This window comes from Ranitomeya imitator, chromosome 6 (assembly GCF_032444005.1).
Source record: "Ranitomeya imitator isolate aRanImi1 chromosome 6, aRanImi1.pri, whole genome shotgun sequence".
Lineage (NCBI taxonomy): Eukaryota > Metazoa > Chordata > Amphibia > Anura > Dendrobatidae > Ranitomeya > Ranitomeya imitator.
In genome coordinates, this window is record NC_091287.1 from 14,043,903 (window position 1) to 14,067,259 (window position 23,357).

A 23,357-nucleotide genomic window follows, 5' to 3' on the forward strand; every position below is an offset into this window, starting at 1 on the left:
TTATTTCTATGGTGCGACATCTCGCGCATCACAACTTGTGGAGATTTCCCCCAGAGCGCTGAGCCTCCAGCAGTCCTAAAGTGAACATTTAGGAGGTGGCGGGCGATCTCCCCTGTGTATCCCTTGTCAGGCGCCTTTCCCAGCACCGTCACATGCTGTGATAATCCAAACGCCCCTTGTGCTGCACAGGTGGTGCGCTCCATTCCTCAGAATTTTCACAATCCCCAGACGGGTTTTGTTTGCAGGAAGATGTTAAAATGCTGAAATTTCCTTTGTTTCTAATATTAACCAATTACCATAAATACAAAAAAAATCACAGTCATCAACATCATCATCATCATCATAATCATCAAGGCCTGCAGATGTGACAAGGTGGCGGTGGAGCAAGGGCGCCATCTGCTGGACACTGCTCAGTACTGCAACTGAGGCCTTTTATGTAAACAAGGATGAGCTGTATGCCCTGCTTAAAGGGGCTGGAAAAAAGGAGGACATAATGTATGCTCAGCATGTGTGAAGGTATCAAGAAGACAATCCCACCGGTGGTCATAATAAAACGGGAAAGAGGTGCAGCAGCACTCCGCCATAAGTGTGCGGAAAGCGGCCCTTTACATAAACTCATGATGGATCATCTGCTATATGGAGAGTCGTATAAAACCTAGAATTAACCAATGACTGTATACCTGGAGCTAAGTCCATGCAGTTATTCATTATTTATTTACTTACTGCAGGGTATACAGTCATTGTTTTATTCTAGGTTACATTTTTCTGTTAATGGCCACAGTGTGAACTTGCACCTACACATTACCCTTCTACCAACAGGTGTGCCGCCGCAGGTTTTTGGTTTATATGGGGAGTCGAGAAGAAGCATCATATTGCATTACTCTCTATTGAAACTTGGTAAACGTGAAATGAAGTATAACCATAGTCAGGTGGTAATAATAGGCCATCACAGTAACAACATGTACAATAACATACGTTGTAAATATAAATATATATATATATATATATATATATATACACCATAGAAAGAATAGACCAACAGAGCTTCAAGTTTGCCTACACATATGGATAGCACAATACTATTGGTGATGCTCTAGCCATAGGCTAACCTGTCATGCCTTCAGACCTGAGCAGTAACACCTTAAAAAGTCTTTATACAATATGATTTAAATGATATGGGCACTTACAAGGGCATTTGTGTACTTAGAAGTATGCACTTTGGGGTAAAAGTCACAGTTGTTCTTCATTATAGATTTAGTTTTCTACATCCTCTATGTATCACTGTACATAGCAGACTGCAGAATGCATTACCAATGATCCATCAGTGAGCACATTTTCTTGTCTGTAACACTTATCTCTCTTCTACATCCTCTATGTACAGTATCAGTATAGATAGCAGACTGCAGAATTATTTGTCAGTGAGCTCGGTCTCAGGTCTGTAACACTTATCTCTCTTCTGAATCCTCTATGTACCACTGTACATAGCAGACTTCATAAAAAGTTACCAACGATCCATCGGTAAGCTCGTTCTCTGATCTTTAACAGGTTATCTCTATTCTACATCCTCTGTGTATCACTGTACATAACAGACTGCAGAATGAGGTATATCAGTGATACATCAGTGAGCTTGTTCCCTGATCTGTTACACTTATCTCTCTGCTACACCTTCTGTGCCTCCCTTTACATAGCAGAGCACAGAATGACTTACCAGTGATTTGTCAGTGATCTCGTCTCTGCTCTATAATATTTATCCCTCTTCCTAGTCTTCTATGTATCAAGCAACATAACAGACTGCAGAATAAGATAACAGTGATACATCAGTAAGCTCCGTCTCTGGTCTGTAACTCTTATCTCTATTTCTTAAACCATCTTCTAAGATAATTTGTATGCTCATCTGGTAATAAATCCACTTAGAAGAAAGTTCCAGAGAAGAGAGATAAATTACAGACTGAGAATAAGAAGACTAACAAATCACTGGTTACTCAGTACAGTGATACATAGAGGATGAAGAAGCGAAATCTTCAACATTTATAATACAACTCTATTTCCAAAATGAGAGAAAATAAATGTATCTAATAAAAAAAATGCCCCTGACTGTTTCCACATCTTTAATGAGGCGGATGGTAACTTACGTTGCTGTTAGCGCCCTCCTTAGTAAAGACATATAACGTGGGGTCTTTCATCAGGTGGAATGAGCTCAGTAATGTTTCAGGGGCCCCTAGGAGGAGCTGAAATAGAGAGAAGTTTATAAGATCATTGTAATGATAAACGAGACATCAAAGACATCATCAGATAGGAGCAGTGAGACAACTGGGCGATACATGACACCCCAGCAGAGCCCAGCTAGAAATCAGACCAAATATAAATCATTACCGTTCAGATATAAAATGTGCCAGAAATTATTATTAGATGTTAGATGAGTCTTTACTAGAAATGAGCAAACCTTTCAAGGTTCGGTTTGGCGAATGTCCCAGTGCTCACCGAACATATCGGAACCCCATTGTATTCAATGGGCGGCAAAACCAAACGCATAGACAACACCTTCGGGGGGGGGGGGGGGGGCTGCCAAAACAGCTCAAACTAAGGGCAGGCGCCCGGAAAAGTGACATCAATTGACCCATCTATTAAGCTATAGATAAATAAGTAAAAAAAAAATTGCCATGGGTTCCCCTGTATTTTTGATAACCAGCCAGGCAAAATAGACAGCTGCGGGCTGCAATCCTCAGCTGTCAGCTTGAGCAATGTTGGTTATCAAAAATAGAGGGGTTCTACACTTTTTTTTTTCAATTGTTTAAATATATAATTAAAAAAAAAGGAAAAAAAGGAATGGGTTCTCCCCCATTTTTGACAACCAGCCAGACTAAAGCAGACAGCTGGGGACTGGTATTCTCAGGTTGGTAAGGAGCCACTGATATTGCCCCCCAGCATAAAAATAGCAGCCCGCAACCACCTCAGAAAAGGTGCATCTACTTGATGCATCAATGCTGCCTCTTTGCCCTGCTCTTCACACTTGCCCTTGTGAGGTGTCAAGTGGGGTGATACTTGGGATGTTGATGTCACCTTTGTATGGTCAGGTGACATCAAGCCCAGAGATTAGCAGTGGGGAGGCATCTATAAGACGCCCTCATTACTAACCCCATGGTGATATTGTATAAAAAAAACATACCCAGAAGAAAGTCCTCTAATTGAAAGAATGACACATACTCCTTTAATGAATCTAAATTAAACCATACTTACGACATCGCCCATTCCGCTAGAAACAATGTCTCCTGTAACAGAATTAAAATAATAAACAACAATGTTCCTCACCTGTCCCCATAGAAGATAATAATCCAATTGTCCCATGACGGGTTTAGCTCTGCTACTTCTAGACGTCAGGCTGCATTGTTGCATGATGTGGCTATACAGCCTGCCATCCAGCAGAGAGACGGAGCAACTTGTGCTAGCCGAGTGTCATAGGAGTTCACCGTCAGTCAGGTAATAGGAGTTCACCGAGAGACACTGAGCAGCGGTAGCACATGCTGCTCAGTGTCTCTGCTGGATGGCAGGCTGTATAGTCGCATCATGCAAGAATGCAGCATGACATCTAGATGTCATAGTGCTAGACCCATCGTGGGCCAAATGGATTATTAACTTCTCTGTGGACAGGTAAGGAATATTGTTGTTTATTATTTTAATTCTGTTACAGGAGACCATGGCTTCAGTGGACTGGGTGACGACGTGAGTATGGTTTAATTTAGATTCATTAAAGGAGTCTGTCATTCTTTAAATTGAAGGACTTTATTCTGATTGTGTGTTTATTTAGAATATGACTATAGGATTAGTAATGGATAGGAGTTATATTTATATACTTATAGATATCTCTCCACTACTAACTCGTAGGCTGGATGTCGTCACCGGACAATACAAAGGTGGCATCAACCCCACAAATCATGAACCCCCATAGGGCAAGTGGGAAGAGTCGGGCAAAACGCCAGAATTGGCGTATGTAGTGGATGCACCTTTTCTGGAGCTGCTGCAGGCTGCTATTTTTAGGCTGGGGGGACAATATCCATGGCTCCTTACCAGCCTGAGAATATCAGCCCCAGCTGTCTGCTTTAGCTTAGCTGTTTGTCAAAAATGGGGAGACCCCACGCCTTTTTTTTTAAATTATTTATTTAAATAATTCAAAAATACAGTGTGGGGACCCCTTTATTCTTAATAACCAGCCTTGCTAATGCTGACAGCTGAGGGTTGCAGTCAGCAATTGTCAGTTTTGCCTGGCTGGTTATCAAAAATACAGGGGAACCCATGTCATTTTTTTATTATTATTATTATTTACTTATTTATAGCACAGGCAGTAGGCTGATGAATACTCCCATCAGCCACTGCCTGCTCTTGCTGTTAACAGTTGAATACAACTCTCAACATTGTCCCCTGCTAGCGCTGATGGCAGCAAGAGCAGGGGACAGTGATAAGAGCTGTCTTCACTTCAGCACCTGACGCGAGGGAACAGCACGAACAGTACTGCCGATTCCCAGGTGCCGGTAAGTGTTACATGGATGACACACTGATGTCATCCATTTGTCATCAGCGTGCAGGATATTTTGTGGCCCGTGCTGCTAATGGAAACACTAACGTCTGAAAGAGCCCTTAGTGAACTCGATCATTTACCGAACTTTGGCTGAATTTTGTTGATTTTTGGGAGAAAAGCTCTGGAATCCGAACACAAATCTGAATGTGCAACGTTCATGCCATATTTGAGATTGGCAAATGTTTTCCGAACAAGTTTGGTCATCTCTCCTTAGTGTTTCATGTGTCATCAAAGCAATGTGGAGCACCAGGACAACTGGCACATTCTGGAAGACCTGGATCTTTTATAATATTATTGACCAATGTTCATCCACTCTTGTGGAAATTAATTTTTCAAAGCTAGTATCTTATTATCCATCTGGCCCTCTGCAGCTCCTGCAGTATAATACCACTTGCACCACGCACCTGGTAGAATGAATGGAAGTTTCTTTCCCCCGGCTGCTGCTTCAGGACCCGGGACTGGAGTGAAAAGACAACACATTCAATCATATTGAACTACAAGGTACGACAAGAAGAAATTCACATTTCTGTAAGTTTATAAAGTCCTGATTCTTCCTCTTACCTTCTCCAAGAGATAGTTGTTTATATGTCCTCCAGTTGGGTCTCCCTTGAAGTCAAAGTTAATGTCCATATATTTACCAAATCGACTAGAGTTGTCATTGCGGTTGGTTTTGGCATTTCCAAAGGCTTCCAGGACACAATTGGACTTTAGCAGAACATTCTTCACCCTAGTGAGTGGATGAGATGTGGAGATGAAATTAACTTTCAACTTAAAAAAAATGATATGGATGGATATGGCTAATCAGCCCTGGATCAGATGAAGATGGTGGGACCATGATGGGATCTACAATCATGCCTCGCAGTAAAGTGTTCTGATTATGAGTTCCAAGAGTCAAAGACCAAGGAGATTGAACAGGATTCTACAGGAGAACAAATGCCTATGTCAGGTGCAACAAATTCTGAATGAAAATAGAGGGAAAAAAGAAACTGACTAAACATTAAAATTTGTCTATACAAATGCACAGAGCATGGGAAACAAACAAGGAGACTTGGAGCTGCTAACACGGGAAGAGATATGATGTCATAGGTATCACTGAAACTTGGTGGGATGATACAAATAATTGGAATACAAACCTTAAATGCTACAAATCATATATTAGAAACAGGATTAACCAAAGGGAAGGAGGTGTTGCATTTTATGTTACAAAAACTTATATCAACACAGAGATCCAAAGTTTAGAGAATGGTAGCTCTGCAGAAATTGTTTGGATAAGAGTACGAGAGCAGAACAGAAACGACACTATTGTAAGTGTTTGCTACAGGCCACCTGGACAGACTCAATATATGGATGAACTCTTGTTTTCAAAAAAGTAAGACAGAGATCATGGGAGATTTTAACTATCCAGATATTTGTTGGGGATCTCTCTGGCAAAAATAAGAGAAGAGACAATCTTCAATCTTGGACCTAATTCTTACCAACAGGGAGGAAGTGTTTGAGGAAGTGAGTCTATGTGCACACATTGCGGATTAGCCTTAGGACTTTCTGGTGCGGATTCTGCCTCTCCTGGCAGAAAACCCAGCTGCGGATTTGTCGCATTTTTTGTCCGGATCCGCAGCGTTTTTTGTGCGTTTTTGCTGCGTTCATTGCAGATTTGCTGCGTTTTTTACCCGTGCGGATTTCTATAATGGAATGGGTACAAAAACGCTGCAGATTCGCAGACATGCTACTTCTTTTAAACAGCAGCGTTTCCGCAGCGGATTTTCCGCAACGTGTGCACAGCTTTTTTTTTTTCTCATTGATTTACATTGTACTTACAGTCAATTGCAGATCTGCAGCATTTCTGCACCGCAAAAAACGCTGCAGATCCGCAGAAAATCAATAGCAAGGTGGCATTAACCCTTCATTACCCCATATCCCACCGCTACACGGGAGTGGGAAGAGAGTGGCCAAGTGCCAGAATAGGCGCATCTTCCAGATGTGCCTTTTCTGGGGTGGCTGGGGGCAGGTGTTTTTAGCCGGGGGGGGGGGGGGGGGGCAATAACCATGGACCCTCTCCAGGCTATTAATATCTGCCCTCAGTCATTGGCTTTACCACTCTAGCGGAGAAAATTGCGCGGGAGCCCACACCAATTTTTTCTGTGATTTAACCCTTTATTTTAACAGCTAGAGCGCCCAAATTTTGCACACAGACACTTGGAACATTATTAGTGAGGAATATGCAAAAAAAAGGGGATATGAGATGATTTACTGTATGTAACCATGTCACATATCATGTCGGGTTTAGGAAGGAGATAGCAAAAGCCGGCAATTGAATTACTGGCTTTTCTGCTATCTAGCGCTGTATGAAATATTATATGCCTCCCATAGGGGTGGAGCCGCATATTCATTGCTGTAAATGAGCGGTAACTGTGACCGCTCAATACAGGAAGAAGATGCAGCGTCGGGGAAGAAGCAGGGACCGCGCCGGGTGCAGGTAAGTATATGGGGAGGGGAGCGCTGCGTGATATTTACCTGCTCCTCGCTCCGGTGCTGCTCCGTCTCTAGCGTCCTCTGTCAGTGACGCTCAGGTTAGAGGGCGCGGTGACGTAGTCAGTGCGCGCCCTCTGCTGAGCGTCAGTGCTGGAGACTGAGCCGCACGAGGAGCAGGTAAATATTGAAAGCGCCGGGGGTCCTGAGCGAAGAGAGGGGAGTATGTGATTTTTTTTTTATTGCAGCAGCAGCAGCAGTATTATATATGGGGCACAGCTTTATAAGGAGCATCTATGGGGCCCTAATGAACGGTGCAGAGCATTATATGTGGCAGAGCTTTCTATGGAGCATCTATGGGGCCATAATGAACGGTGCAGAGCATTATATGTTGCACAGCTTTATATGGAGCATCTATGGGGAAATAATGAACGGTATGGAGCATCTATTTTTATTTTTGAAATTCACCAGTAGCTGCTGCATGTCCTACCCTAGGCTTATACTCGAGTCAATAAGTTTTCCCAGTTTTTTGTGGCAAAATTAGGGGGGTCGGCTTATACTCGAGTATATACGGTATATTATATATACAGGTCCTTCTCAAAAAATTAGCATATAGTGTTAAATTTCATTATTTACCATAATGTAATGATTACAATTAAACTTTCATATATTATAGATTTATTATCCACCAACTGAAATTTGTCAGGTCTTTTATTGTTTTAATACTGATGATTTTGGCATACAACTCCTGATAACCCAAAAAACCTGGCTCAATAAATTAGCATATTTCACCCATCCAATCAAATAAAAGTGTTTTTTAATAACAAACAAAAAAACCAACAAATAATAATGTTCAGTTATGCACTCAATACTTGGTCGGGAATCCTTTGGCAGAAATGACTGCTTCAATGCGGCGTGGCATGGAGGCAATCAGCCTGTGACACTGCTGAGATGTTATGGAGGCCCAGGATGCTTCAATAGCGGCCTTAAGCTCATCCAGAGTGTTGGGTCTTGCGTCTCTCAACTTTCTCTTCACAATATCCCACAGATTCTCTATGGGGTTCAGGTCAGGAGAGTTGGCAGGCCAATTGAGCACAGTAATACCATGGTCAGTAAACCATTTACCAGTGGTTTTGGCACTGTGAGCAGGTGCCAGGTCGTGCTGAAAAATGAAATCTTCATCTCCATAAAGCATTTCAGCCGATGGAAGCATGAAGTGCTCCAAAATCTCCTGATAGCTAGCTGCATTGACCCTGCCCTTGATGAAACACAGTGGACCAACACCAGCAGCTGACATGGCACCCCACACCATCACTGACTGTGGGTACTTGACACTGGACTTCAGGCATTTTGGCATTTCCTTCTCCCCAGTCTTCCTCCAGACTCTGGCACCTTGATTTCCGAATGACATGCAAAATTTGCTTTCATCAGAAAAAAGTACTTGGGACCACTTAGCAACAGTCCAGTGCTGCTTCTCTGTAGCCCAGGTCAGGCGCCTCTGCCGCTGTTTATGGTTCAAAAGTGGCTTTACCTGGGGAATGCGGCACCTGTAGCCCATTTCCTGCACACGCCTGTGCACGGTGGCTCTGGATGTTTCCACACCAGACTCGGTCCACTGCTTCCTCAGGTTCCCCAAGGTCTGGAATCGGTCCTTCTCCACAATCTTCCTCAGGGTCCGGTCTCCTCTTCTCGTTGTACAGCATTTTCTGCCACATTGTTTCCTTCCAACAGACTTACCATTGAGGTGCCTTGATACAGCACTTGGCCTTCTTGACATCTGTCAGGTAGCTAGTCTTACCCATGATGGGGGTTTTGAGTAATGAACCAGGCAGGGAGTTTATAAAAGCCTCAGGTATCTTTTGCATGTGTTTAGAGTTAATTAGTTGATTCAGAAGATTAGGGTAATAGGTCGTTTAGAGAACCTTTTCTTGATATGCTAATTTATTGAGACAGGTTTTTTGGGTTATCAGGAGTTGTATGCCAAAATCATCAGTATTAAAACAATAAAAGACCTGACAAATTTCAGTTGGTGGATAATGAATCTATAATATATGAAAGTTTAATTGTAATCATTACATTATGGTAAATAATGAAATTTAACACTATATGCTAATTTTTTGAGAAGGACCTGTATATATATATATATATGCAGCGCCCCAGAGACCTGGTCGTTGCAGTATGGCCCCAAGGCGAGTAGCGGTACGTCCGATGGCACTAAAGAGTTCTCCTGACCAGGTATCACCAGAACACATTATACTTCACACTCCGGCCACTAGGGGGAGCAAAAGGCTTTATTTATTGGGCCACTCCTCACACTGGTAAAACTAGGGGCTGGGGAGGAAGTTAGTCAGAAGCTGACTGGGTTGGAACCAGGCAACATCCTGTGGCAGGGGGTGTTGCGGGGAGAAGGCACAGGGGGGTCCCTGTCAGGCGTGGGAACCTGACAGGTACCTAGCGACAGAACAGAACGTAACGGAACCGCGCCTGCACACCTTGCGGCGGTATCCTAAGAAAGAGACAAGAAGGGAAGAATATTGTGGAACAGTGTAAACGAGATCAGCACAAAGGAGAGCCAGTAAGAGTCGTGCCGAGAGAGGAAGGCAACATCTTACTGAGGCGCGTAGTCGGTGGCCGGAACACCGCAGGAGTAACTGACTTCAGGCCTTACTTCAAATTCCGCTGGACAGTCAATTATAGGCTGGCTGTTTACCTACTACACCTACGAAGACATAGGGGGCAACATTGGGAGAGGGGCGTCTCTAGGGTCCCGGAAGACCCCCAAGCCTTCCCGTCAAACGGGTGGCGTCCTAGCCATACTTTATCTGGGGGACGTTAGAAACTAGCAACATCTGGAACCAAAGAACGAGAGAGAGAGAGAGCTGTAGAGAACGAACGAAAGAGAACAGCAGTTGTGAGGACTATTCCGAATGCTCAGCAGGGTAGGACTACAACACACAGACGCTATTGGTAGGCAACGATTTCCATCTGCGAGGGAAACTCTGGAAGTGCCCATCGGACCGGCCGGTCTCTGATAGCCCGCTTGAACGTGCTCTGGACTGAGTGTACTGAAGCCTTCAGTAAAAGGTAAAGAGACTGCAACCCTGTGTCCTCGTTATTGCCTGCACCTCACACCATCACCATCCACCTTACTGGGAAGCCCTGGGGACATACTTCACCTGTGGGAAGGTATACCATCCAGCTGTCATCACATCACCCCAGCGGACCCCACAGCAGCGTCGGTCGCCCTGACCGAACACCACAGGTGGCGTCACGAACTACTGACAGACTGTACTACCGTTTCCATTGGACGCCCCTTAGCAGGGTCACGACCGGGTCCAGCCACCGTGACAACCGCAGAACCGAAGGAGAAGGGACCGGTACCGAGTGACTTGTGGCCCTGTGTCTGGGGGCGCTTCATATATATGTGTATTGTGGAGACCAGACTGAACCAAAGGATCCATTTTGTCTCCCAGATGAAATCTGCTTCTGCACAGCAAACTTGACATTTCCTTTTATAGAAGTAATCACGCGCGCATTTCTCCTTGATATTGTAGCCTTTCACCCACATACCAGATATTGTAACTTTTCACTAGTATAGATTTGCTTTGTAAGTGATTATGAAATATGAGCGCTTGTGCGCATGTCTGTAAATGCCTAACTTCTTACTATATAAAGAAGGGGCAGCGCCCAGTGAGGCAGGCGTGCTCCGGGGCTACCCCTGTTTATGAACACACAACCTTTGTGCTGCGTGTCATTTACTTGGATTCCTCAATCCAGGAAGCCAGGGACGGAAGAGGACTCAACAGTATACATATATATATATATACAGTACGGAACAAAAGTTTGGACACACCTTCTCATTTAAAGATTTTTCTGTATTTTCATGACTATGAAAATTGTACATTCACACTGAAGGCATCAAAGCTATGAATTAACACATGTGGAATTATATACTTAACAAAAATGTGTGAGACAACTGAAATTATGTCTTATATTCTAGGTTCTTCAAAGTAGCCACCTTTTGCTTTGATGACTGCTTTGCACACTCTTGGCATTCTCTTGATTAGCTTCAAGAGGTAGTCACCGGGAATGGTCTTCCAACAATCTTGATGGAGTTCCCAGAGATGCTTAGCACTTGTTGGCCCTTTTGCCTTCACTCTGCGGTCCAGCTCACCGCAAACCATCTCGATTGGGTTCAGGTCTGATGACTGGAGGCCAGGTCATCTGGAGTAGCACCCCATCACTCTCCTTCTTGGTCAAATAGCCCTTACACAGTCTGGAGGTGTGTTTGGGGTCATTGTCCTGTTGAAAAATAAATGATGGTCCAACTAAACGCAAACCGGATGGAATAGCATGCCGCTGCAAGATGCTGTGGTAGCCATGCTGGTTCAGTATGCCTTCAATTTTGAATAAATCCCCAACAGTGTCACCAGCAAAGCCCCCCCCACACCATCACACCTCCTCCTCCATGCTTCACGGTGGGAACCAGGCATGTAGAGTCCATCCGTTCACCTTTTCTTCATCGCACAAAGACACAGTGGTTGGAACCAAAGATCTCAAATTTAGACTCATCAGACCAAAGCACAGATTTCCACTGGTCTAATGTCCATTCCTTGTGTTCTTTACCCCAAACAAGTCTCTTCTGCTTGTTGCCTGTCCTTAGCAGTGGTTTCCTTGCAGCTATTTTACCATGAAGGCCTCCTGCACAAAGTCTCCTCTTAACAGTTGTTGTAGAGATGTGTCTGCTGCTAGAACTCTGTGTGGCATTGACCTGGTCTCTAATCTGAGCTGCTGTTAACCTGCAATTTCTGAGGCTTGCGATTCGGATAAACATCCTCAGAAGCAGAGGTGACTCTTGGTCTTCCTTTCCCTGGGGCGGTCCTCATGTGAGCCAGATTCTTTGTAGCGCTTGATGGTTTTTGCCACTGCACTTGAGGACATTTTCAAAGTTTTCCCAATTTTTCGGACTGACTGACCTTCATTTCTTAAAGTAATGATGGCCACTCGTTTTTCTTCACTTAGCTGCTTTTTTCTTGCCATAATACAAATTCTAACAGTCTATTCAGCTGTGTTTTCACCAGACTTCTGCACAACACAACTGATGGTCCCAACCCCATTTATAAGGCAAGAAATCCCACTTATTAAACCTGACAGGGCACACCTGTGAAGTGAAAACCATTCCCGGTGACTTCTGTTGTGAATTCTGCTCTTGGGCTCCCTCCGGTGGTTATGAGTGGTAGTGCTGCGGTAGTTGGAGCGCAGCATTTATCAGGTGTTTCTATTTTTTGCAATTTGGGCTGGGCTATTTATTCCTGCTTTATCCTTTAGTCAGTGCCAGTTGTCCATTGTTTTTGGAGGATTCACATCCATACCTGGTCTCTTCTGTTCTGCTGTTCATTTCAACAAAGATAAGTTCTGGCTTTGTTTTTGCTGTCCATCTGCTGTGGACCTTATAGTTCTGTGCATTTTCATGTTTTGTTTAGTCCAGCTTTGTCTGTGAAGGATTTTTTGCAGCCAAGCTGTGTCTCTGGAGATGCAGATATACCCTCCATGTCTTTAGTCAGATGTGGTGTTTTGTATTTTCTGTGGTGGATATTTTCTAGTGTTTTAATACTGACCGCATAGTACTCTGTTCTATTCTTTCTTTTTAGCTAGTATGGCCTCCTATGCTAAATCCTGATTTCATGTCTGCGTATGTTATTTCCCTCTCATCTCACAGTCAATATTTGTGGGGGGCTGTCTATCCTTTGGGGATTTTCTCTGAAGCAAGATAGGTTTCCTGTTTCTGTCTTTAGGGGTAGTTAGTTCTTAGGCTGTGTCGAGGGGTCTAGGGAGTGTTAGGTACCCCCCACGGCTACTTCTAGTTGCGCTGTTAAGTTCAGGGTTTGCGGTCAGTACAGGTACGACCTTCTCCAGAGTCCGTCTCATGCTGCTCCTAGGCCACCAGATCATAACAGACTACCTCTTGAAGCTCATCAAGAAAATGCCAAGAGTGTGCAAAGCAGTCATCAAAGCAAAAGGCGGCTACTTTGAAGAACCTAGAATATAAGACATATTTTCAGTTGTTTCACACTTTTTTGTTAAGTATATAATTCCACATGTGTCAATTCATAGTTTTGATGCCTTCAGTGTGAATGTACAATTTTCATAGTCATGACAATACAGAAAAATCTTTAAATGAGAAGGTGTGTCCAAACTTTTGGTCTGTACTCTATCTATCTATCTAAGAAAAAAGGAAAACAGCACACACAAAAAATGATAGAAAAAAGTGGGCTTTAATGCCTGGACGGCGTGGCAACGTTTCGGATTTTTAACGAATATTTGAGACCATGGATCCATTCTATGTCCGTTTTGCAAACCTGCGGATGCCATACGGATTACATACGGAGGATGACATGCGCAAAATACGCTGACACACCCTGCCTACGGATAACATGCGGATTACTATTTTGGGAACATTTCTGCGTATTACGGCCGTAAAAAACGGACCGTATTTTCATATGCTGAGTGTGACGCTGGCCTAAAGGTCGGACTTCAGAAAGGTAGACTTTAATGGACTCACAAAAATGGTAGAAAAAAAGGTCCAATAGCTGGATGTTCTAATGGACAGAAATATTGAAGATGGATGTGAGATTTTGCTAAATTAAATTCTCACCGCAAAATCGGTAACAATCTTGAAAAGAAGGAAGAATTGGAATTCAAGGAGACCAGGGTAAATGAACACAGAACTTAATCAGTAGTTAAAAAAGAAAAAAATAAATGTATATCAAATGGAAAGAGGGGGCATATTTAAAGAAGAATATAATGCTGTTTTCAGGGAATGAAGGGCAAGCGTTAGAAGAGCTAAAACCAGTAATGAAGTGAGGCGTGCAATGGAGACCAAAAGCAGCAAAAAAAGATTTTGGGGTAAAAAGCAAAAGAAAAGTCAAAGATGCTATAGGATTTTTACAGGATGAAAAGGGTCAAAATTATGTTGAAAAGGCCGAACGTTTAAATTCCTATTTTGCATCTGTGTTCTTAAAGAAAACAATTGGAACATCAACTGACCTTCACGGTGCCATCAAAGTATTAAAATAATCCACACTATCCATAAACAGAGAGATGGTGAGGGAACACTTAGCTAATTTACATGAATTTAAATCTGCTGGTCCAGATGAATTACATCCTAGGGTTCTCATGTGACAAGGCTCGTTAAAGGGTCGACATTGACTGTTAGGATTGCTACTTCCAATAGGTGGCACTAGAGTTCCAGTCCTCTTCCTCTCTGAAGAGACAATTTGCACATTTCCCTTAGTAGCATTGCGGCTTTAAGTCTCCTCACCTCGACATGCTTAACATGTCATTCTCCGCAAGGAGAAACGATACTTCTTGGATCCCGGTCAGACGCCTCTCAATCAGCCAAACCAGATCTCCACTTTGCACTGACAAGGGGCAGTACCCCGAAACAGTGTCTGCAAATTGAGATTCTGGTTTGGCTTTTATCCTAAGTCATGTGACAAGGCTCATTAAAGGGTCGACATTGACTGTTAGGATTGCTACTTCCAATAGGTGGCACTAGAGTTCTAGTCATCTTCCTCTCTGAAGAGACAATTTGCATCCTAGGGTACTGAAAGAGATAGCAAAGGAAATTGCAGAACCACTAGCCGGAATCTTTAAAAAAATCCTGCAGAACAGGAAACGTCCCTGAAGATTGGAAAAGGTGAAATGTTGTCCCTATCTTAAAAAAAGGAAAGAAGACGTAGACAGGAAATTACAGGCCAGTGAGCCTTACTTCTATACCAGGAAAGATATTTGAACAAATTAAACAGCATGTATATAAGTACTTAGATATGAATACAGTAATTAACCAGAGCCAACATGGGTTTGTAGCAAACAAGTCATGCCAGACTAATATAATTTCCTTCTATGATGGAATCACTGTCTGGGTGGATTAGGGAAATGCGGTAGATATAGTATATTTCAAGTTCAGCAAAGCATTTGATAAAGTATCTCATTATTTGATAAAGTGTCTATCATTATTGTAAAAATGACCAAGTAGGGGATTGACAAGCCTACGGTTAGGTGGATTCATAACTGCTCACTAATTGTACTCAAAGAGTGGTAATAAATGGTTGTACATCCAATTGGAAGAGTGTTTTTCGTGGGGTACAACAAGGCTCTGCCCTGGACCCAGTGTTGTTCAACATTTATATAAATGATCTAGATAAGGGAACTGAAGGTAAACTAATCAAATTTTCAGATGATGCAAAGCTAGGAGGGATAACTAACACTAGAGAAGACTGAGAAAGGATTCAGAAGGATATAGATAAGCTTGAACAATGGGCAGCGACTAATAGAATGGTATTTAACAGGGAGAAATGCTAGATTCTACATCTGGGCAAGAAAAATGAAAATGACATCTAAAGAACGGGAGGAGTAGAACTTAGCAAAAGCAGGTGTGAAAAAATACTTATGTATACTAATAGATCCGAGACTGCACATGAGTCAACAGTGTGATGCAGCTGCAAAAAAGGCAAACACAGTTCTAGGATGTAGTAAGAAAAGCATAGAGTCTAGATCACGTGAAGTTATCCTACTCGGTCGGGCCTCATCTGGAATACTGTGTCCAGTACCATGATGGTACCAGGATGGTGAGCGAAGTGCAAACTAAGTCCTACAGGGAACAGTTAAAGGATCTGGGAATGTTTAGCTTGCAAAAATGATAGCTAAGAGGAGACTTAATAGCTGTCTACATATATCTGAAGGGCTGTCACAGTGTAGAGAGATCATCTTGATTCTCATTTGCACATGTAAACACGAGAAGCAATGGAATGAAGCTGAAAGGGAGAACATACAGATTAGATATTAGAAAAAAAGAACTTGCTGACAGTGAGGGTGATCAATGAATGGAGCAGGCTACCACAAGAAATGGTGAGTTCTCCTTCAATGGAAGTCTTCAAACAGAGGCTGTAAGAGATGGTTTAGTGAATCCTGCATTTAGCAGGGAGTTGGACATGATGACCCTGGAGGTTCTTCCCAACTCTAACATTCTGTGATTCTATGGCTATGTGCACACGTTGCAGAATTGCCGCGTAAATTTCCGCAGCAATTCTGCAACTCCCTGCCACGGGTATAACACATCCAGAATTGGCATGCGTATTCCCGTTAAACACTAGGGATTTGCAAGCGTAATTAGCTTGCAGAATGCTAGCGTTTTCCAAGAGATCTCTAGCATCGCTTGGAAAACTGATTGACAGGTTGGTCACACTTGTCAAGCATAGTGCTTGACAAGTGTGACGAACTTTTTACTATTGATGCTGCCAATGCATCATCAATAGTAAAAGATAGAATGTTAAAAATAATAAAGAAAATTAAAAAAATAGTTATTCTCACCTTCCGACGGCCCCTGATCTCCTCAGCGGTGCTCCTGTTTCCAGGGATGCATTGCGCGAAGGACCTTTGTGACATCACGGTCACGTGACCGCGACGTCATCCCAGGTTCTTCGCGCAATACATCCCTGGGAACGGAAGCAGCCGCATGCACCGCTGAGAGGCGGGAGGACTCCGGGGGCCATCGGAAGGTAAGTATATCAATATTTTTTATTTTAATTCTTTTTTTTTTAAACAGAAATATGGTTCCCAAAGGCCTGGAGGAGAGTCTCCTCTGCTCTAGACCCGGGTACCACCGCACATGATCCGCTTACTTCCCGCATGGTGGGCATAGCCCCATGTGGAAAGTAAGCGGATCAATGCATTCCTATGTGTGCGGAATCCCCGCAATTCTGCACAAATCATGAGCATGCTGCGTATTTTTCCGCGATGCGATTCCGCCGTGGAAAAATACACAGCATTAGCAAAACATTGCGGAATCCCATTGAATTCAATGGGCCGTGTTGTGCATGTGCATGCGTTTTCGCGGCGGAAAAAAAACGCATATAATCTGCAACGTGTGAACATAGCTTATGAGTCTGGATGCCGGCAGACCATCAACATTCTAAAGATAATATACACAATTAAAATGTATGAATATGATGTATCGTAATAATCAGTCCTGTATCAGATGAAGATTGTGGAACCATGATGGGATCTACAACCACGCCTCACAGCAACATGTTGAAATCTTGAATCCCAGAAGCATGCTTGTGCATCCATCAGCATGCTAAACATAAGATGTACCAATATAATGTTTGGCTATGAATGGATCTTACTAATCAATCCTGTATCAGATGAAGATTGTAGAACAGTAATGGGATCTATAACCTTGCTTCACAGCAGTGTTTTGCCATTATGAGGAGCCTGATGCGCAGACCATCAGCACTCTAAAAATAAAATGCACCATTATAATTGGCGTCTTTATGGGATGTAGGTATATGCCTCTGATATAAGGAACTGAAAGATTGTGGATTCCCCCAATTATTTTTCCACTTGCCTCTCCACCTCCTCTCGCTGTGTGGGGTTGGTTATGGCAGCAATGTACTGCATGATATACTTGCTAGCTTCAGTCTTCCCTGCGCCACTCTCTCCTATAGAAGGAAATAAAAGTTCTGCTATGATTATCTGAGACTTCAGCTGTAATATTTACTATAACATCTATGGCTTGTTATACATTTAGGAACAAAGACCCGCTTAATCCCCCAGACGGGAAGAAGAACATGAAGACACTATACTTTCTTTAGGAAATGTTAAACAAGAAAATAATCTCTTTAGTACTGAGTTATACACTTATATTTTATAGGAGTCTTCCCACGATTCAGTTCATCTATGAAACTTTAAAAAGTTCGAGTTGAGCCCAGATTTTAGCAATGAATAACCCCCTACAGGGCGGCGGTACCTGATATAACAATACACGTGTCCTTTGCTCGGCGTTTCATGGCTTTGTATGCGGCGTCTGCGATGGCGTAGAGATGTGGGGGCCTCTCGTACAGCTCTCTCCCGCGGTAATATTCAATCATTTCTTTCCCGTACAGCTCCATGTGCTTATAAGGGTTGACAGACACGACAACTTCGCCAATATAAGTGTAGATCCTGCCACACTGAAACCTGCAGAGAGGTGAATACAGATCGTCAGCTCCCGGGTCTATGGGAGAGGTATCCCTGGTATGTGTAGTACTGTCTGGTGAGCTGCAGTATCTATGGCAGGAGCAGATACAGACAGAAGCCCCTGTGCAGGAACAGTATGTGGGCCCCTAGCAGCCCAATAGGTTGTCAGAATGCACAATTATATCTGCTATGGAGCTGGATGCGCCCCCCGATCTCTGGGGCCCTTATGCCGCTGCACTGGTTGCACCAATGGTACGTCAGCCCCTGATCTCAATCTACCATGCATGATGCTGTCCGCTGAGTTGCTGTATCTAAGCTCTGTATCCTGTGCTCCATTTCTGTGAGCTGGGGGTCTCACTGATAAGAAGCAGCTTGGGTACACAGACATGTCATTATCACACCAGGCAGAGCTTCCTGCTCCCACGTCTATGCATGAAATGAAATATGTAATGCTGAAAACATATTTGGGATGTGACGGCCTCTTACACGGGGAGATAATAGACCGCAGAGAGATAGACAATATAGGAGACGGTTCGGCACTCGATGATATTCACCGACAAGGAGCAATCGCCAGGGGTTCATGTCACAGATGATCCCCCCCGATGGGTTATAGAAAATGGCGATCAGGAGTAAGGACCCCAAACGACCGCCGTTTTAATGCGTATCGGCGGTCATTAAGGGGTTAATAATTTAAAGAGACAGTGTTCCTGTGTCTACCTCTCTGTGCAACCAAGTGAGCCTTTCATACACAGTACACAGTGACTGCACCAGCAGAATAGTGAGTGCAGCTCTGGGGTATAATACAGGATGTAACTCAGGATCAGTAATGTAATGTATGTACACAGTGACTGCACCAGAAGAATAGTGAGTGCAGCTCTGGGGTATAATACAGGATGTAACTCAGGATCAGTAATGTATGTACACAGTGACTGCACCAGCAGAATAGTGAGTGCAGCTCTGGGGTATAATACAGGATGTAACTCAGGATCAGTAATGTAATGTATGTACACAGTGACTGCACCAGCAGAATAGTGAGTGCAGCTCTGGTGGATAATACAGGATGTAACTCAGGATCAGTAATGTAATGTATGTACACAGTGACTGCACCAGCAGAATAGTGAGTGCAGCTCTGGTGTATAATACAGGATGTAACTCAGGATCAGTAATGTATGTACACAGTGACTGCACCAGCAGAATAGTGAGTGCAGCTCTGGGGTATAATACAGGAGGTAACTCAGGATCAGTAATGTAATGTATGTACACAGTGACTGCACCAGCAGAATAGTGAGTGCAGCTCTGGGGTATAATACAGGAGGTAACTCAGGATCAGTAATGTATGTACACCGTGACTGCACCAGCAGAATAGTGAGTGCAGCTCTGGGGTATAATACAGGAGGTAACTCAGGATCAGTAATGTAATGTATGTACACAGTGACTGCACCAGCAGAATAGTGAGTGCTGCTCTGGGGTATAATACAGGATGTAACTCAGGATCAGTAATGTATGTACACAGTGACTGCACCAGCAGAATAGTGAGTGCATCTCTGGAGTATAATACAGGATGTAACTCAGGATCAGTAATGTATGTACACAGTGACTGCACCAGCAGAATAGTGAGTGCAGCTCTGCTCAGCTGCTTCTCATTGTGCTAATTGTGGGTGCGGTCGCTGCTGAACCTGCAGTGTGCTCCTGAGCTCCAGAGAACCACCATCTCTCCACCTGGGGACCTGCTCTCTCTCTTACCCAGGGAGGGAGTGGGTTTCCTGGGATGAGTGAGGGAGCCAAGGCTGGCGGGGGGCAGAAGGAACCAGCAACCAGCCTGCACATCAGAGGATTCGGGGGTGAGACGCTCCACCAGGAGTCGCAGCAATGTGGCTCCTACTCCCCCCAGGTCTGCAGAGACCCAGAGAAGCCGCAAGGCTTCCATGGAGGAGAAGCCTGCTAGTATGCAAGATGGCGGCCCTTCTGGAGGAAAGCTGAGTGCTCACGGAGGTGAGGCCGACCTCACCGAGGAGGGTTGGGCGCTGCAGGGTCCCCAGGAGTCTGTGACCACCTATGCCTCCCGGGTCATGAGCCACCTCCGTGAGTATGAAGATGCTAGCAAGAGACTGATGAGACTCCGGGAGGAGCTGCGCTGCACAAGCAACAAAGCTGCAAGTTCCTCCAAACCGAGGAAGAATCAGCTCCAGGCGGAGGTAAGGAGACTGAAAGTGGACATCAATGAGCTTGAAGTCAGAAAAGCTTTCATAAGAGAAAAAAGTGGACCGTTTAAGGAAAAACTTATTAATGAAGATCGATTCAGGGAAATGGCTGATAACAGAGAGCAAAGGCAGATGGGGCTGCAGCCTGAGTGCCAAGTGGATGATGATGATGAGGAGGAGGATGACCAGCAGAAAGCTCCACCTGGCAGCCCTCTTAGTCACTCAGAGGCCACGTGCAGCGAGCTCCCTGCTGGACAGGCGACGATGACATCTCGTCGCAGTTCTGCTGGCTCTGGGGAGGACAGTGACATCGGCCAGGGAGGGGCGCTAATGGCAGAGATCAAGCTGCTGGAGTCCCCAGTGTGCCTTCAGAACTTCCATCTTGGTGATGATTTACCAGAGGAGGCACCTGGGGGCCAGAAGAAAAAGGTAAAGAAGATCAAACCTAAGCTGCAGGAAGCGGTAAGCTATGTATATGCCCCCCTCCCTGTACCCCCTGAGTCGGCTGCAGGGTCAGCTCGCTGTATAAGCCCCGTTGCCTAGCCCAGCCCGGGTTCTGCTGTGGATCCGGTGCAAAGGCACGGGGAGATTACAGAGCACGGTAATGAGGCGCAGAGCTCCGTCTCTGCTTGTAGTAGCGGGGATGTAGCAGCAGGTGCATCAGCCAAGAGCCTGGACAGTGAGGGCGGCCCGGCGGCGGGCAAACGATCAGGCCACGATGCTGTGGTGCGCTCCTCAGTGGGAGGGGGGGGCGGCCCAGTGTCGGGGGCAGCTCCGGTAGCCTCGGTGCCCTTGAATGCTGTTGCCGCTGATCACTTAGTTGAGGAGCGGCGGCAGTGTGAGGGGGTTGCTGGGGCTGGGAGTTCCGGTCCTCCTCCCAAAGTCCTGTTCTGTGTTGGCGCTGCTGGTCAACAAGATGCTGACATAAAGGATCAGCGGCGCCCCACAGTGGCGAAAGATCAGCGGCGCCTGGTAACAGTAAAGCAGCGGAAAATATCATCTGATGATGCGGAGGGCACACGTAAGACCAGGGGTGAGGTCACCTCCAGTTCTGTGGAGGAGAATCAGCCCCTTGTGCCTGATGATGCGGAGGTCAAAATGTCACCCCCTGTTGTCACTGGTCCAGCAGGAGTGAATGTGGTGGTGGGTATGGATGAGGAAAACTCTTTGTCTAGTGGTGTGGTTGCTGGTTTGGTAGAGGGTGAGGGGGTTATGGAGGTGGGTAATAGTGATGCTGTTGGTGTGGATGTGGTCACTGGTCCGGTTGCCCCCCCGGTGGTGGCAGCGCCTGTCAGGAGTTATGCCGCTGTCACCTCCGGGGGAAATAGGGCATCCTCCTCATCTCCGGGCTCTGGGGACGGCATGTTGCAACGGCGTCTCCTGGAGGCTCTAAAGAAGGGGGAAAGATCACTAATGGTAGAGGGTCGAGAGGTTGATCTATCCTTCTGGATAGAGAGGCATGGCCTCGGGGCCTTCCGAGAGCAAAGAGGGGGGGATACAGTGTGGTCCCTCCCAACAGCCGGGCCGGGTAGTGTGCGTAGGAATGTGGTCCGTCTTCAGTGGAGGGGCAATGATGCGTGTCCTCCAAGGTCTAAAGTTGTGGAGCTCCTGCTGAGGATGGGCTTCAGTGCGATTGACATCTATGCCTTGATACATCCCTATTCCACACCTAATTTTGATGTCAGCTTTGTTCGGCCAGAGGGGCTGGAGCTCTTCTGGTCGAACTATGAGTTGGCAAAAAATGAGCCCGGCTGGCGAGACTTTGCCGTTCAGGTGGTACGGTTGCCCACATACCATCATCTGCCTTCCTGGGTAGGGATCGTATCCTGGTCTTCTACCAGGGGCAACCGAAGCTCTGCCACAAGTGCGGCGACCCCACACACTTCAGCGCAAACTGCACTGTGCAGAAGTGTGCACTGTGTGGGGATATCGGCCATCTTGCTGCATCTTGTGTGGAGATTAGGTGTCACCTGTGTGGTGACTTAGGTCACCCATTCAGCCGTTGTCCTCGCTCCTTCGCTAATGCAGTCGTGACCCCGGTGAGAGAAAGCCGTGAGGCTGATTCTGCTGGGGAAGGGACTAGCAGGGGTGAAGGAGCTGAGGGCCAAGGAAGAAAAGCAATAAAAAGACGCCTGCCCAGCTAAGGCGTCTAGACAAGCGCAGACAGGATAGGGAGCTGGGCGAGCCTCGTACTACTGGGGCGGCCCCTGTTCTGGATGCCAGTCTTGCTGCTGAGGCCCCGAGGGATGATGAGTTGGATGAGGAGGTCAGGAGGATCCACAGGGAGGAAAGTGCCACTGCCTCAGAGTCCTCCCATTATGAAAGTATGGATGAGGATAATAGGCAGTGGCTAGAGGACAAGCGTAAGCTCGGCACCAAAAAGAAGAGAAAGAAGGGAGATAAAACATCTTCTCCCGCTCTGACCAAGGTACCTAAGGAAGGAAAAACCGACTCCCCTCTGGTTGGTCTTTCTAACCGGTTCCAAGCCCTTGAAAACATCTCTTCCTCTGAGGAGGAAGCTGAGGGTGAGGTTCTGGCTTCGGCGGGGCTCACAGGGGACGCCGAGTCTCCTCCTTCTGGGAATGTAAGATCCTTGGAGGGAGGGACTGGCCCAGAGTCCGGAGACGAGGACCAAAAAAATAAAAAACACGTGGGAATGGATACTTCATTGTCATTAAAGAGGGGGAAGGATTCCTCCTCTGAGGCAGAGGATAAGGGGAGTGGGAAAAAGAAAGCCATCTAACTCAATCACCAATGATGGCGGTACCCACTCCGTTGACGCTGGCGTCCATTAATGTCGCCAGCATAAAGTCAAATACAGCTAGATTTGCGGCCTTTGATTTTCTCAGCCGGGTTGAAGCTGACATTTTCTTTTTGCAAGAGACCAGGCTGCCAAACATGGCAGATGTGTTTAAAGCTAAGAGGGAGTGGAGACTCAGGCCCTCCTATTGGTCTCTTGCGGCCGAGCCGTATAGCGGAGTGGCGGTCCTTTTTACCGCACCGGTGGAATGCCGACGGGTTATTGAGTTAGAAATGGGGAGGTGCCTGATCTTAGATGTCCTCATGAAGGGACAAGAGCTCCGGCTCATTAACATCTA

The 23,357-nt window shown here is 45.3% G+C and overlaps 1 protein-coding gene across 2 annotated transcripts in view; it reads right to left on the reverse strand.

Annotated features, from left to right (window-relative positions):
• Positions 1–23,357, reverse strand: part of LOC138641634 (unconventional myosin-Ig-like) — a 259,855-nt gene that overhangs the window by 227,568 nt on the left and 8,930 nt on the right. For both annotated transcript variants that reach the window (XM_069729172.1, XM_069729173.1), the window contains exons 2-6: positions 17,850–18,058; positions 17,448–17,541; positions 5,135–5,300; positions 4,978–5,031; positions 2,133–2,228 (exon numbers count right to left, since the gene is read on the reverse strand). In XM_069729172.1, coding sequence (XP_069585273.1) covers positions 2,133–2,228; positions 4,978–5,031; positions 5,135–5,300; positions 17,448–17,541; positions 17,850–18,058 — 619 coding nt within the window. The remainder of the gene's footprint in view (positions 1–2,132; positions 2,229–4,977; positions 5,032–5,134; positions 5,301–17,447; positions 17,542–17,849; positions 18,059–23,357) is intronic.